The sequence below is a fragment of the Octopus sinensis genome, linkage group LG3, assembly GCF_006345805.1.
Source record: "Octopus sinensis linkage group LG3, ASM634580v1, whole genome shotgun sequence".
In the NCBI taxonomy this organism is placed as follows: domain Eukaryota; kingdom Metazoa; phylum Mollusca; class Cephalopoda; order Octopoda; family Octopodidae; genus Octopus; species Octopus sinensis.
In genome coordinates, this window is record NC_042999.1 from 160,439,132 (window position 1) to 160,457,096 (window position 17,965).

The 17,965-nt window shown below is 39.3% G+C and overlaps 1 protein-coding gene across 2 annotated transcripts in view; it reads right to left on the reverse strand.

Annotated features, from left to right (window-relative positions):
* The window catches only part of LOC115209214 (ras-related protein Rab-15), a 74,158-nt gene that overhangs the window by 12,960 nt on the left and 43,233 nt on the right, over positions 1 to 17,965 (reverse strand). For both annotated transcript variants that reach the window (XM_029777474.2, XM_029777473.2), the window contains one exon: positions 3,742 to 3,819. In XM_029777474.2, the coding sequence (XP_029633334.1) occupies positions 3,742 to 3,819 (78 nt within the window). The remainder of the gene's footprint in view (positions 1 to 3,741; positions 3,820 to 17,965) is intronic.

Consider the following 17,965-nt stretch of genomic DNA (forward strand, 5'->3'; position numbering starts at 1 on the left):
CACTTTTGTATGCTAGTCATTGATATAGAATCCATTTGATGCGAAATCGTGTGTTTTCCCGAACTGTAACAAATTTCACATCAAGAATCTAGCAAAACAAATACATAAACGTTAAAAACCAAAAATTTGTTTGAAAGGGAGAATATTATCTGTTTCTTTATTGCCCAGAAGGGGCTAAACATAGAGGGGACAAACAAGGACAGACAATTGGATTAAGTCGATTATATCGACCCCAGTGCGTAACTGGTACTTAATTTATCGACCCCGAAAGGATGAAAAGCAAAGTCGACCTCGGTGGAATTTGAACTCAGAACGCAACAACAGACGCAATACCTATTTATTTCTTTATTACCCACAAGGGGCTAAACACAGAGGGAACAAACAAGGACAGACATAGGTATTAAGTCGATTACATCGACCCCAGTTCGTAACTGGTACTTAATTTATCGACCCCGAAAGGATGAAATGCAAAGTCGACCTCGGCGGAATTTGAACTCACAACGTAACGCAGACGAAATACCGCTAAGCATTTCGCCCGGCGTGCTAACGTTTCTGCCAGTTCGCCGCCTTTTATCGACTAAAGGGAGGCAACTTTTAAAATGCCTGCCCATATCCAAGTCTAGCTCATTATTTTTTATCTATTTAATCTATGTGGGAGGCACAATGCCCAGTGTTAGGGCCGGACTCGCGGTCGGAGGATCGCGGTTTCGATTCCCAGACCGGGCATTGTGAGTGTTTATTGAGCGAAAACACCTAAAGCTCCACGAGGCTCCGGCAGGGGATGGTGGTGAACCCTGCTGTACTCTTTCACCACACTTTCTCTCTCGCTCTTCTTCCTGTTTCTCTGTCCTGTATTTCAAAGGGCCACCTTGTCACAATCTGTGTCACGCTGAATCTCCTCGAGAACTACGTTAGGGTACACGTGTCTGTGGAGTGCTCAGCCACTTGCACGTTAATATCACGAGTAAGCTGTTCCGTTGATCGTATCAGCTGGGACCCTCATCGTCGCAACCGACGGAGTGCTCCTATTTAATCTATATCACCTTTTTTTGTTGGTAAAAGGTAGCTAATAATAAAGTTTGGGTACTACTAACGAACAGTGGTCCCGGTGTGTGCACACGTGCAGTCGCGTCAGCTAGTCATGACTAGTCGATCCTTCCTTTGTGTTTTTGTGTTACTCTTTTACATGTTTCAGTCATTTGACTGCGGCCATGCTGGAGCACCGCCTTTAATCGAGCAAATCGACCCCGGGACTTATTCTTTGTAAGCCCAGTACTTATTCTATCGGTCTCTTTTGCCGAACCGCTAAGTTACGGGGACGTAAACACACCAGCATCGGTTGTCAAGCAATGCTAGAGGGACAAACAAACACACATACATATATACATATATATATATATACGACAGGCTTCTTTCAGTTTCCGTCTACCAAATCCACTCACAAGGCATTGGTCGGCCCGGGGCTATAGCAGAAGACACTTGCTCAAGATGCCACGCAGTGGGACTGAACCCAGAACCATGTGGTTGGTTAGCAAGCTACTTACCACACAGCCTGTGTTATTTACTTTGTTTAAAAAATTATTGACTTTGAGTTTTTGTGTTTTATACACTTTGTTTAACAAAAATTATTTACTTTTTGTAAACAAAATTATTTATTTTGTGTTTTATTTACTTTGCTAGGTAGTCGTTACAGGATCGACTACTTACGACTAGCTAGCTCGGATGCGTGACTGTGCGTGTGCGCGCACTGGGACCACTGTTCGCTAGTAGTACCTAAAGTTTGTACATGGCCACCTAACTAGCTAGAAATATCTACCGTTTAAAAATCTACTACACATAAGATAACGGAGTCGAAGACTAGAATCAGTCAGCGGTCCTATAGAAGACGGTGTTACTGATGTTTTTAGCCCCAGGAAGACATCATTGAATATTTTGAAAACGTGGTTTCTTGCATATTCGGAATCACCGTCGTGTAAAACATGGGGGGGGGGGGGATTTCGAAAAAGTTCAAAATTTTAAGGAGAGGGGAGGGGGTGGCCGGGGAGGTGCTGGGTTAAAAAAGTTTGGATCTTTTCGGTTTGAACGGCAGTTTTTAACATAATTTCTGGGTAACTAAAAAATTTCAAACTTCGTATACCGGTAGAATGTGTTTAGAAAACATCTTTTTCTCTTGGCTTTATTGAGAAAATTCTATAGTTTGTAAGATATTTCTTGTTCTTTTTCTTCAATGTCTGCAATTTCAACCAATCAATGACGTCTATTGAGGTGAAAACATTCTGTGCCGTATGAATATGTCCCTCGTTTAAGAAACAGATTGGGTTTATTTACATTTGTGAAGAAATAAAGATACCCTTCCCCCCACCCCTAACCCTAACCTTAACCCTAACCCTAAAAGAGATTGAAATGCAATAGATTGATTCTAGGGTCATAATTATGACCCTAGAATCAAACCGAAAAGATCCGCTACAAGTGAATGTAAATGAAAGAATCTAAACGATAAACAGATGCAAACAAATCTGAATTCAAAAGAATCACTGTGACACCTAATGGTAGATATTGGAACTACCAGTGCAATATGAGCTCCGAAAGACAGATAAGACAACAGCTGATTTCATGCTTTAGTGAACTTGGCTACACAAGTTCTTTAGCTATGTATTTTAGCATTTACTGTATTTTTATATGATTTTATTATTATTTATTGTAATATGGTTTGATGTGCTTTTAATGTTTTTTAGTGTTTTTATGATTCCAAAATTATTGGCGAACCGACGCAAAGTCGAGTGAAATGACATAACTTGATTTTTTTCTTTTTTTTTTCCATATATTATTTTTGAAAACCGACGTATCTTTGAGAACGATTGAAGCCGAGGTATCCCTGCACAACGTTCAACCGTAAGAAACTAAATTCACTTTGTCAAAATACTATGAATTCTGGTATTCTTTCGATATAACTCGACAAAATCAAAAGATTTCACTTCGGATATTTCCGTGGAAGCAAATGACAGTTTGATTCTGTTTTCTGCTTGGAAATTTGCGGATTTTACATACACATATGAAACAGGTAAGAACAAACATGCAAGGCTTTTTTTCTTCGAGTTTAAAATGAGACACTGCTGGTATAATTTCTTTATATCTATATTCCACAACCCACGGAGATACCCGAAGCGAAATGTTTTGATTTTGATTTTTTTCGTTTTCTTTTAATCGTTTTCTTTTAAATATAAAAGTGAGGTTGTGTGCTGTCTGTCTCCTACGATTTAGATTCCTAACTACTCCCACATTTTGCGGTGCAGTTTAACCAAAACCGGGTATCTTATAGTCGTGATTCATATCGAGCCCTTCTGGGTATTAGCACGCGTCTACGATGAGTCTACGATTTAAAAAAAATTTACCATCATTTTTTACCATTTTAATGCATTTTTTCGCTATTATATAAGGGAAGTAACTCTCTAAAAATGTCTACGATGAGTCAACGATTTTAAAAAAAATTTACCATCATTTTTTTTCCATTTTTAATGCATTTTTTGCTATCTTTTGGCTATAACTCTCTAAAAATGCTTATATAGTTATTTCCCTTACAAACCCGAGCAACGCCGGGTGATGATACTGCTAGTTTGAAATATTTTAAAACATTACAAATTGAAAGTTAAATTTTTTTTTTAATTTTATAAAACCATTCTTAATTTTTTGAACTAAATAGAAACTGAAATTGCTCAAATTTGTAAGAAATTCTGTACATACCTCATCAACATAAGTTAACCATTTCGAGAGATTTTCAAAGGACGTCCGACTGCATAGATCATATACTAAAAGAACTCCCTGTCAAGTAGAGAATTATTCAAATAGATAATTTTAAAAGAAACTGTCTTATTACTGAAGAAAAAATACACGAACTTATGCACATACATATGTGCATGTTTACATGCGCACACACACACATAAACATAATTACAGGATAAAGTCATTAAGATTAAAGAATTTTATTAGTGGCCAGCATATAAAATCCTTTAAAGCAAAATACATATACAGAGATATATAATTGTATAGGGTACAAAACGTATATATTTTTCGCGTGCTTTTTTGTAGGTATGTATCAATATTTTCATTTATTTCACTTGGTATGTTTTGCTGATGAAGGAAGAGTTATCAAACTAATACAGAAACTGATCGATCCAAAACTAACTGAATTATTTTATGAATTTTTAGTCAGTCTACTTTTCTGCTTTCAACTTGTGTGTGGAGTGAACATTTAAAGTGGTGAGATGAATTCAGCGTCTTCTTTCTGCATATAGGCACAGTAGCTTCTGTGCTCTTGAGTATAATTGTACCCTATGCAATTATATATATATAGGGAGAATTCACAAAAAAAAAATTCAAAAGGCGAAGACTGGTGGTGTAGACAACAAACAGATGTATAACGATCTGGAAGTGAAAAAGTCTTTAACGTTTCGAGCCTATGCTCTTCCACAGAAAGGAACACAGAAAGACACAAGGAGAGAAAATACAGAATATGTAGTGGCTAGCAATCTATCATGGCAAATATATATATATATATCATCATGATCATCGTCATCGTTTAACGTCCATTTTCCATGCTAGCATGGGTTGGACGATTCATATCTATCTATCTATCTATCTATCTATCTATCTATCTATCTATCTATCTAACCATCTATCTATCTATCTATCTATCTATCTATCTATCTATCTATCTATCTATCTATCTATCTATCTATCTATCTATATATGTATATAAAGTAAAATACAAAATGGGACAAGAACGCAAAACATCCAGACAACAAAAAGGGACAACAAAACATCCAGATAGACAATACAAAAAAACAAGGACGGGTCATCCCACACTTTCTTCCAGTCTTTTCAGGTATTTATGATCTGAATTATGGTACCCCTTAGCAACCTTCAATCTGGCTGGTACCTTGCATCAGTCATAGACCTGGCTTTTAAACCACAGCAGGCTGTTTTATACAAACTCCCAGTTGTCCACTGTGTTGTAATTCCCCGTCCCCTCTTCCCATCAAATAAATCTACTCATTTCTATTAACCTTTCTACCAGCTGAGGGGACATATTTCAACCAAATAATTTCCTATTTCAAATTCTCTTGTATTTCTGGGTCTGCCTAGCTCTTACTCTACTTTACCTGTTCCGTTCATTAATCCACCATCATATATTCAAATTCCTCAGGTTTGGCATCTCTGTTTCAGTATTTGGACTGCGGTCATACTGGAGCACACTGCCTCAAAGAGTTTAGTCAGACAAATTGACTCCTTACTATTTAATTTTTTAAGCCTGGTGCTTATTCTAATCAGTCTCTCTTGCCAAACCGCTATGTAACATGGATGTAAACAAACCAACACCAGTTATGAAACAGTGGTTGGGAACAAACACACACACATAGATATATACATAATGCACACACACACACATAAATGACGGGCTTCTTTCAGTTTCCACCAGCCAAATACACTCACAAGACTGGCTATTCTGAAGTAAGTCATTTGCCTGAGGTGCCAGGCAGTAGGACTGAACCAGGTACCTTGTAGTTGGGAAGCAAATGTCTTACCACACACCCACACATACATACATTCACACACACACACACACACTGTGGGATGACATCAGCAGCTGGGTGCGTTGACCGGAAGCTGGGGCAACCAGAAGGGGCAGCTGTGAGGCGTGCGCAGGCAGCGGTCAATTGGGCCTTTCCAACGTGGGTCGTGCAGGTGACAAGACATGTGCAGACGTCGCTAAGGGCTTGGGCTAGCAGCTGCTATCGTTAGTGTTCGGGTCGGGGCTGTGTCGAAGGACTAGTTACCACAGAAGGGTCTCCATCGCGAGGAAGAGAAGGTAGGTGCCTTTATATTCAAATCACGCACGCACCACACACACATCACTATCACACAAGCAATGTTTTCAATTCTTTATTATATTTTATTTTCGTATTATGGTCAACTTCTTCCTCAATACAAAATTCTTAATTAATTGAAATTTCCCACTTTAAAAGGTTCTTTTATTCCTTTTTCTGATTAAGAAGCAAACTTCAATTAACCGAGAAATTTCTGTATACATTATTTTGTACATCAACCCTTAATTCATTAAACCAAGCTGTTCTTTCTCTGTTAGATAAATATATTTAATTACACCAAATGCAACAGGATAATTAGGCAGGATAATTTGATGAGAGATTAACCATAATAGTCACCATCATTAACATTAGTAGTTGTTGGCTTTGTTTGGTTTTGTTGTTTTTCTAAATCATGCTAAGTCGACAGACAAAACAGATTAAGGTAGTCATTGATCAATTAACTCAGCTGTTATCATTCACACCTGTAAGGAACAAATCCTTATTTTGAAATTAATCATTTGACATTAACAGTAATTTGTGTTCCAATTACCTGACACATATCTGGAGAGAATTGCTGCGACAGATTTTCAGCCAACCTTGTTTACTTATAAAATGTGAAATTCCAATAATGTGTGTGTGTGTGTGTGTGTGTGTACACATACACACACATATATACAGGTGTGGCAGAGTGATAAGAAGCCTTATGAGTGGATTTGGTAGATGGAAACAGAAAGAAGCCTGTCATATATATATGTGTGTGTGTCTTTGTGTCTGTGTTTGTCCCTGTAACTTAGTAGTTCAGCAAAAGAGACTGATAGAACAAATACTAGGCTTACAAAGAATAAATTCTGGAGTTGATTTTTTCGACTAAAACCCTTTAAGGCAGTGCTCCAGCATGGCCACAGTCAATGACTGAAACGTGCAAAAGACTATATAAATATATATGTACGTAATTAGGATGAAGTCATTATTTAATGATTTATCAATGGCCAGCATACTAAAATACTATAATAGTTAATTTATATTAAAATTAGAATAAGGGTTTTGAATGATTACAACACCAGTCTGCTAGAAATAGACCCCAAATAGTCTAGGAACCACTTCGATTATTACTCCATAACACAAGGTTGTAAATGAGGAAAAGAGACAACAAGGGTTTATAAAATAATTTGGATAGTCCCAAGTCTATAGATTTCATGGTTTGAGTTATTAAAAACCCTTTGGCTGTATGTATGTATTCTTTTTTTTTTCTTTTTTATTTGTTTCAGCCATTTGAGTGTGGCCATGCTGGAGCACCGCCTTTAGTCGAGTAAATCGACCCCAGGACTTATTCTTTGTAAGCCTAGTACTTATTCTATCGGTCTCTTTTGCTGAACCGCTAAGTTACGGGGACGTAAACACACCAGCATCGGTTGTCAAGCGATGCTAGGGGGACAAACACAGACACACAAACACACACACACATATATATATATATATATATATATATATATATATATATATACATATATACGACGGGCTTCTTTCAGTTTCCGTCTACCAAATCCACTCACAAGGCTTTGGTTGGCCCAAGGCTATAGTAAAAAACACTTGCCCAAGGTGCCATGCAGTGGGATTGAACCCGGAACCATGTGGTTGGTAAGCAAGCTACTTACCACACAGCCACTCCTGCACCTATAATGTATAATGTATTTTTCATTTATTTACATTTGGTATATTGCTGCTGATGATTGGAAAGGGTTTTTAATAACACAAACCATGAAATCTATAGACTTGGGACTATCCAAATTATTTTATAAACCCTTGTTGTCTCTTTTCCTCACGTACAACCTTGTGTTATGGAGTAATAATCGAAGTGGTTCCTAGACCATTTGGGGCCTATTTCTAGCAGACTGGTCTTGTAATCATTCAACACCTTTATTATAATTTTAATATATATATATATATATATATATATATAATATATATATAATCATCATCATCATCATCGTTTAACGTCCGCTTTCCATGCTAGCATGGGTTGGACGGTTCAACTGGGGTCTGGCAAGCCCGAAGGCTGCACCAGGCCAGTCAGATCTGGCAGTGTTTCTACAGCTGGATGCCCTTCCTAACGCCAACCACTCCGAGAGTGTAGTGGGTGATTTTATGTGCCACCGACACAGGTGCCAGACGAGGCTGGCAGACGGCCACGCTCGGATGGTGTTTTTTATGTGCCACCGACACAGGTGCCAGACGAGGCTGGCTGACGGCCACGCTCGGATGGTGTTTTCTTATGTGTCACCGACACAGGTGCCAGACAAGGCTGGCGGACGGCCACGCTCGGATGGTGTTTGTTACGTGCCCTCAGCACGGAGGCCAGTCGTTGCGGTACTGGCTACGGTCACGTTCGGATGGTTCTCTTATGTGCCACCGGCACTGGTACCACAAGGATACAAATTCCATTGATGTTCATCTATTTTGATTTGGTTCGATTTGATTTGATTTGATTCAATTCTCACTTGCCTCAACAGGTCTTCACAAGTGTCACAAGAAGGAAGGTATGCACAGGTGGACTGACTACGTCCCAGGTAGGGGCCACGGATTATGGCTTCACTAGTCTTGCCGGGTCTTCTCACACACAGCATACTTCCATAGGTCTCGGTCTCTAGTCATTTCCATGGTGAGACCTAACGTCCGAAGGTCGTGCTTCACCACCTCGTCCCAGGTTTTCCTGGGTCTACCTCTTCCACGGGTTCCCTCAACTGCTAGGGATTGGCACTTTCTCACACACCTATCTTCATCCATTCTCGCCACATGACCATACCAGCGCAATCGTCTCTCTTGCACACCACAACTGATGCTTCTTAGGTACAACATTTCTCTCAAGGTACTAACGCTCTGTCGAGTAAGTACACTGACATTACACATCCATCGGAGCATACTGGCTTCGTTCCTCGCAGCTTACGCATGTCCTCAGCAGTCACGGCCCATGTTTCACTGCCATGTAGCATAGCTGTTCGTACACATGCATCATACAGTCTGCCTTTTACTCTGAGCGAGAGGCCTTTAGTCACCAGCAGAGGTAAGAGCTCCCTAAACTTTGCCCAGGCTATTCTTATTCTAGCAGTTACACTTTCAGCGCACCCACCCCCACTACTGACTTGGTCACCTAGATAGCGGAAGCTATCAACTACTTCTAGTTTTTTCCCCCGGAAAGTGACGGAAGTTGTTTTCTGCAGATTTTCGGAGGTCAATGCTCCAGAGCATCTGCCACATACAAAAACTATCTTCCCAGTTAGCCTACCTTTGACATTGCTGCACCTCTTATGTGTCCATAGCTTACACTGGGTACATCTTATAGAGTTTCTACCTACACCTTTTCTACAGATCGAGCAGGGCCATCTTCCTGAGGATATTTGTGGATTGTCTACCTTTCTACTTATTAGTACTTTGGTTTTAGCTAGGTTGACTCTAAGGCCCCTCGATTCTAAACCCTCCTTCCACACCTGGAACTTCTCCTCCAGTTCTGATAGTGACTCAGCAATTAGAGCGAGGTCGTCAGCATAGAGGAGCTCCCAGGGGCAACCTGTTTTGAATTCCTCCACAATTGCCTGGAGGACTATGATAAATAGGAGGGGGCTGAGTACTGAACCCTGGTGGACCCCAACCTCTACTTTGAATTCTTCTGTGTACATGTTGCCAACTCTAACCTTACTTACGGCATCTCTGTACATGGCTTGCACAGCCCTCACCAGCCATTCATCTATCCCTAGTTTCCTCATTGACCACCAGATGAGGGATCGGGGGACCCTATCAAAAGCTTTCTCCGTGTCAACGAAAGCCAGGTACAGGGGCTTATCTTTGGCTAGGTATTTCTCCTGCAGCTGCCTTACCAGGAATATAGCATCAGTGGTGCTTTTCCCTGGGACAAACCCAAACTGCATCTCATCTAAACTAACTCTCTCTCTAATTAGTTGGGCTATGACCCTCTCCGTAACCTTCATTACCTGATCCAACAGCTTGATACCTCTGTAATTATTTGTATCTAGGGCATCACCTTTACCTTTGTAGCAGTTGACTAGTATGCTGCTACACCAGTCATTGGGTATGACTCCTTCGTGTATCACCTGGTTGACTATACGGGTGACTAGGTTATAGCCGACACTGCCAGATATTTTGAGCATCTCTGCAGTAATTCCTGATGGGCCTGGGGCTTTCCCTGTCTTCATGCTTCTAATTGCCTTAGCTACCATGGAACTATCAACTCGGATAGCTGGTCCCTCTGTTGGGTCAACATTCGGCAGACTCTCTTTATCCCACTCATTTTCTTTATTCAGCAACCTTTCATAGTGGCATCTCCAAACCTCTCTCTTTGCATCCTCATTTAGCGCAAGTGAACCATCATCCATGCGAACACACTTCTCTCCTACCACGTCACGATTCTCTCTCACACACTGTCTTGCAACACGAAATACCTCAAGTCTTTCATCCTCACGGCTCAGAACATTGGCAAATTTTTTCTTATCCGCTTCCCCTCTGGCTAAATAAACCTGTCTCCTAGCTTCCCTTTTGGCTGTCTGATACAATTCCCTGCTACCACCGTTCTTCCAGTCCTTCCAAGCCTGTCTCTTTTGTCTAATAGCCCTGTCAACCACAGTGTTCCACCACCATGTTACTCTGGGTCGAGATGGTACTTTGCTCCATCCACAGATCTGGTCAGTGGCTGTCAGCTGATTGTCCCGTAGGAATCTCCAGTTGTCTTCCACATTAAGTGAAGCTATATCCCCTTCTATCTCGTCAGAGGCTTTGAGTAGTATGTCTCTAAATCTCTGTCCATTTGCAGGATCTTTAAGCTTCCAGACCCTTCTCCTCCAAGCTGGTCTTCTTCTGGGCAACCATTTAGCTCTGATCCTGAAGTCGCTAACTACTAATCTATGTTGGGGAGTACATTCTTCGCCTGGGAAGGTTTTGGCATTTATAATCAGCCCTCTTTCCCTTTTTCTGGCAAGGATGTAGTCAATCTGGCTGGTGTGTTTGCCAGAACGGTAGGTGACTAGGTGAGAGGTGGGTTTCCTGAAGTGGGTATTGCAGACCATAAGGTCATTTGCATCGCAGAACTCCAGCAGCCTGGTTCCCTCCTCATTTCGAGAGCCAAAACCGTAGCCTCCATGGACGCCATGGAAGCCCCCGACATGTCCATTGAAATCACCTGCCACGAAGAGAAGGTCACTGTCATTTGTCAATGAGGTAGTCCGCAATAGGGTGTCATAGAATTGGTCTTTTTGTCCTTCCGGTAGCCCTGGTTGAGGGGCATATGCCGAGATGATGGTAGCTGTCCTATGGTGAAGAACTAATCTAATTTTAATTACTCTGTCACTTACTCTGACTACCTCGATATATATAATATTAATTAGAGACAAAACCACTATTATGCAAATCAAACAAAGAAAGACTTAATCCAATACATAAAAAATTTATATAAATTAAATAAAATTAAGTTATCCACTACAATTGTTTCTTGTCACTTCTAAGGACATTCATCAGGTGGTTTTCAGACCTTCTATTCAATTTTAGATTATGAATTTTAGATTATATATATATATATATATATATATAGCAACGATTTGCCTCACCACACACCGAATTTAGAAATAGCAGTCAAAGAGTTTTGGCTATTCTTTCTTCTTAAAAGTACTTTTAAGTAGAAAGAATAGCCAAAACTCTTTGACTGCTATTTCGAAATTAGCAGTCAAAGAGTTTTGGCTATTCTTTCTACTTAAAAGTACTTTTAAGAAGAAAGAATAGCCAAAACTCTTTGACTGCTATTTCTAAATTCGGTGTGTGGTGAGGCAAATTGTTGCTAAACCCTTAATTACTTAGAATTACTTAAACCTTCCTTGAATGGGGCTTTTACATGCCGAAATCTACTTGGTGAAATTAATGATTATTCCAAATTAATTAATTTCACCCTATATTATTATTGATAATTATATATCATCATCATCATCATCATCATCATTTAACGTCCGCTTTCCATGCTAGCATGGGTTGGACGGTTCAACTGGGGTCTGGGGAGCCCGAAGGCTGCACCAGGCCAGTCAGATCTGGCAGTGTTTCTACAGCTGGATGCCCTTCCTAACGCCAACCACTCCGAGAGTGTAGTGGGTGATTTTATGTGCCACCGACACAGGTGCCAGACGAGGCTGGCGAACGGCCACGCTCGGATGGTGTTTTTATGTGCCACCGACACAGGTGCCAGACGAGGCTGGCGAACGGCCATGCTCGGATGGTGTTTTTTATGTGCCACCGACACAGGTGCCAGACGAGGCTGGCAGACGGCCACGCTCGGATGGTGTTTTTATGTGCCACCGACACAGGTGCCAGATGAGGCTGGCGAACGGCCACGATCGGATGGTGTTTGTTACGTGCCCACAGCACGGAGGCCAGTCGATGCGGTACTGGCTACGGCCACGTTCGGATGGTTTTCTTGTGTGCCACCGGCACTGGTACTACAAAGATACAAATTCCATTGATGTTCATCTCTTTTGATTTGTTTTGATTTTCACTTGCCTCAACAGGTCTTCACAAGTGTCACAAGAAGGAAGGTATGCACAGGTGGACTGACTACGTCCCAGGTAGGGGCCACGGGTTATGGCCTGACTAGTCTTGCCGGGTCTTCGGATGGTGTTTTTATGTGCCACCGACATAGGTGCCAGATGAGGCTGGCGAACGGCCACGATCGGATGGTGTTTGTTACGTGCCCACAGCACGGAGGCCAGTCGATGCGGTACTGGCTACGGCCACGTTCGGATGATTTTCTTGTGTGCCACCGGCACTGGTACCACAAAGATACAAATTCCATTGATGTTCATCTATTTTGATTTGTTTTGATTTGATTTGATTTGATTTGATCTTATTTTCACTTGCCTCAACAGGTCTTCACAAGTGTCACAAGAAGGAAGGTATGCACAGGTGGACTGACTACGTCCCAGGTCAGTCCAATATATATATATATATATATATATATAGTCAATACAGATAAAGAGTGAAATATAATTAATTTAATAAGATCAATAAATTTCACCAAGTAGTATTTCGGTATGGAAAAGGACCATATTCGGTAAAAATTTATATAATTATAATAATAAGGGTTTTTTGTAACAAGTTGCTTAAACCGCATACTGAAAATATTAGAAATAGCAGTCAAAGGACTACTATTTCTTTTACTACAAAAATATGTCTCCACAAACAACAATATTTATAACTCACATATATGTTACAAATTTTGTTGTTTGTGGAGTCTTATTTTTGTAGTAAAAGAAATAGTAGTCCTTTGACTGCTATTTCTAATATTTTCAGTATGCGGTTTAAGCAACTTGCTGCAAAAAACCCTATAATTATATATATAGGCGCAGGAGTGGCTGTGTGGTAAGTAGCTTGCCTACCAACCACATGGTTATGGGTTCCGTCCCACTGCGTGGCATCTTGGGCAAGTGTCTTCTGCTATAGCCCCGGGCCGACCAATGCCTTGTGAGTGGATTTGGTAGACGGAAACTGAAAGAAGCCTGTCGTATATATGTATATATATATGTATGTGTGTGTTTGTGTGTCTGTGTTTGTCCCCCTAGCATTGCTTGACAACTGATGCTGGTGTGTTTATGTCCCCATTACTTAGCGGTTCGGCAAAAGAGACCGATAGAATAAGTAGTGGGCTTACAAAAGAATAAAAGAATAAAGAATATAAATATATATATATACGCACACACACACACAATCCAGCTAAGGATGCTTTCCATTTAGATTTTACCTTGTTATTGCTTCACAGAAATTTTCATTTTAAAGGTGTGGCATTTACTTTCTATGATGTAATTAATTATTAGAAATTAGAAATTTAATCTAATGACTAATTTGTTAATCACTACAGAATTAAGAGAACAAACTAATGAGCTGATGGTGTGTAATGTGATTAATTTTGAATTTATTTAAACACAACTTGGTAACTGTCTCACCTGCTAAAAACATTTTTAATCATTTCAAAAACATAAACAAACATAGAAACAAGTGTGGTTGTATGCTAAGAAGCTTGCTTCCCAACCACATGGTTCTGAGTTAAGTCCCACTGCATGGCACCTTGAGCAACCAAAGTATTGTGTGGATTTGGTAGATGGAAACTGAAAGAAGCCCATCCTATATATTTATTTATATACAGTAGGTACTGTAAATTTAGGGTGAATACTTGATGAGTGTAAGTACCTGTATATGCCAGATAGTGGCAGAGGTGAGAGAATATATCAAATAAAATTAAAAACAGAACACAAAGGATATCGTGGTACACGTGTTTCAAGCTTTATAAACAATCTCTTCTTACATCAGTGTATAATTGATATAAAAGATGGTTTAAAGCTCTCTTCAGCCGCAAACATTGTTATTCCAAAGAATTACATCACACTATGAAAAATATGAAAAGTACATGTAGTATTACCCATTATGATAGGTATATCATATCTCCCTGAGAAAGTGTATTTTCCACATATGTAGTAGAAATATATAAAATACTAGCAGTATCACCCGGGTTGCTCGGGTTTGTAAGGGAAATAACTATATAAGCATTTTTAGAGATGTAAAGTATAATAGCCATCTCAATATGGCTAACCACAAGGGGGGTGGGTTACTGTAGCTTTTTACGTTCTGAGATTTAATAATAAATTTTTAGAGAGTTACTTCCCTTATATATGCCAAAAATGAATTAAAAATGGGAAAAATTGATGGTAAATTTTTTTTTAAATCTTAGACTCATCGTAGACGCGCGCTAATACCCTGAAGGGCTCGATATGAATCACGACTATAAGATACCCGGTTTTGGTTAAACTGCACTGCAAAATGTGGGAGTAGTTAGGAATCTAAATCGTAGGAGACAGACAGCACACAACCTCACTTTTATATATAAAGATATGCTCTCTGCCTGACTTTAACACCTCTGATGTTATACCATCTTTCCCTGGCGCCTTTCCGTTTTTCAAGCCGATGGCTCTTTCAACCTCACTGACAAGGATAGGTGACACATTTTCCCCCTGAAGAATACAGATGGAGTACCGGTCAACGATAAGAGCGAGATGTAAAAAGTTTGTGAAGACTTCTACACCAAGCTCTAGTCTACCAGAAATATCCAGCCGTTACCACCACTCCAACAGGATATATATATAAAACTGAGAATGTGTGTCTGTCTGTGTGAATCCCTAAAACTTGAGAACTACACAACCAATTTCATTCAAATTTTACACATGCCTTACTTAGGGTCCATGAAGAAGGTCCGCTATGGTCTTATATGCTACACCACTGGTTTTCAATTCATATTAATCAAATTAATGTTCAATTTCTCACCCTTATTATTTTAAATTTAAATTTACATGTATGTATATATATGTATGTATATATATATATATATATATATATATATAGATAGATAGATAGATAGATAGATAGATAGATAGATAGATAGATAGATAGATAGATAGACAGATAGATAGATGTATACATATAGATGTATATATATGGGTGTATATCTCTATATATAAAACTGAGAATGTCTGTCTATCTGTCTGTCTGTGTGAATCCACAAAACTTGAGAACTACACAAACAATTTCATTCAAATTTTACACATGCCTTACTTAGGGTCCATGTAGTGTCATGGGCAAAAGAAATTTTCAACTTCTTGCCTAGAGCGAGCCCACAGCAATATCATATCTTCTCCACTATTTCAGCATTACGTGTTAAAAGTGAAACAAAAACATCTCTCTATTGTAATGTCAGATGCTTTCACTTTAATAATGAAACTATTAAAGTCAAACTATTATATAAGAAGGATGAACCATTCAGTTGCAAAGTGTTGAGTAAAGTTATTTGATTGCAGACCTCCTTTCAGTCTTTTTATTATCACTGGGTCACACATAGTCCCCAGACGGTAATGTTGATTTCAAGGCCTTCCCAGATGAGTGACTGGTTATTCAAAGACATTTATAGATTGTAATTTATTCTGTCCAGTTACATATCAATATAGTGGTCATTTGCAAACTCCAGAGGTGGCCCTTTCATTTCTCCTTAGCCCTCACGTCACACAGTTGTTAATGTTGATTTCAATTGGGTCACGCCCTTCCAATTGCTATACATTCGTAATGCATCTTACGGCTGTGCCTGTCACCTGGATGGTAAGGAATCCTACACTGGGAGTGGTAACAACTAGGGTAGGGCAGCTGACTGCTTATTGTCTTTTGGTTTCCTGTAGCTTTGCTCTCTTTTACAAACCCAGTGAATATATATTTCCAATTTCAAAGAAATTCAAACAATAGATATAAGACCCAAGTTAAAAAGATTCTCAACAATTCAACTTCTCTGGTCGACATTAAGACACCCACCCCCAACAGGGGCCTTAACTCTCACATTTTAGAGCTCCATGACCTTCATTTTTCAGGAGCAAAATCTTTTTAACAGGTTCAATAAGACCGGAATTTTGGAATATGCGCATAAAAATCAGTAGTATGGGATACATGTGGCACGATTACAATTTTTTTAGGGTGTGTAAAGAGGGAAATAACTCTCATCTGCAATTTTGATGAAATTTGAAACATAGATATTCCAGTTTATTACAGAAAATATAACAGAAAAGTCTAATTCTTCAATTGAATGTAACACGGGCAATGCCAGGTATCTCTGCTAGTATATATATACATATATATATATAATATATAATACATATATATATTTAATATATATATGTAATATGTATATAATATATATATATATACATACATAATATATATATGTAAAATATATATAATATATATATAATATATATCTATAATATATATGTATATATATAATATGAATAGCGTTGCCTAACTGGCACCTGTGCTGGTGGCATGTGTAAAAAGATTTGAGTGATCCCGTTGCCAGTACCGCCTGACTGGCCTCGTGCCGGTGGCACATAAAAAGCACCCACTACACTCTCAGAGTGGTTGGCATAAGGAAGGGCATCCAGCTGTAGAAACTCTGCCAAATCAAGATTAGAGCCTGGTGCAGCCATCTGGTTCGCCAGCCCTCAGTCAAAATCGTCCAACCCATACTAGCATGGAAAGCAGGCATTAAACGATGATGATGATGATGATGATGATGATGATGATGATGATGATGATGATGATGATGATGATGATATATATATATACATACATATATTATTAATATTTGGGAAGTTATTTCTGAGTCCACAGGAGAGAGAAGTTCAATTTAGTGTTACTAAAATGAATTACTCACTGTATTATATACATATATATATATATAGATTGGTTTAAGAGACAGAATCACCCTCAAGCAACTCAATCATCATTGAATGACATTATCCACAATATGTACATATAGGACTACATATTAGAATTATCAAAATTAATGTCTACAATTCTTATTCCAAATCATCAAAATTAGTACCTTCAATTCTTATATCAGATCATATACTTTAGACTACGCAAGATATAGCATATTTTGCCAGAGGAAGCCATTATAGCACTATTGATGTGAACTTTAAAAATAAAGAGAAAGCAAAAGAACACTCTGTAAACGCAATGAAGAAGGAAAGGGTGATCCTCTTACCCACATATCTTGGAAGAAGAACTTCCAGGGTAAGGGTGGAGGGAATCCCCCACTGAAATAGACGTGGCTTGGGTGGCGGCAGCAGTGCTTCTTGCAAGTGAGAAAGAGGTAGCCGTGCTCCAAGCCACAGAAAGAGGAGTAACAAATTGGTGAGGAAAAATTCTTGACATTATGATACAAACTTCGGCAGAAAATCTGGAAAAATTAGTGGAAACAGTGGCAGTGGGAGAAATGGTGATGAAAGTATGGGTAGACGGCAGAACCCCTTGCTGCTATAAATGTAGCCAAAAGGGCCACATTAGAGTGGGTTGCCCTCTAAAAAACAAGCAAGCGCAGGAGAAAGCTGAGAAGGTGGAAGATAAGGAAGAAACAGACGAGGAAGAAGTATGGAGAGTAGCTGGAAGAAGAAAACAAAGGAAGAGGAAGAAGGACAGTCAAAGTGAACCCCAACCCGTACTCAACCCACCCTTTACCCTCTCAA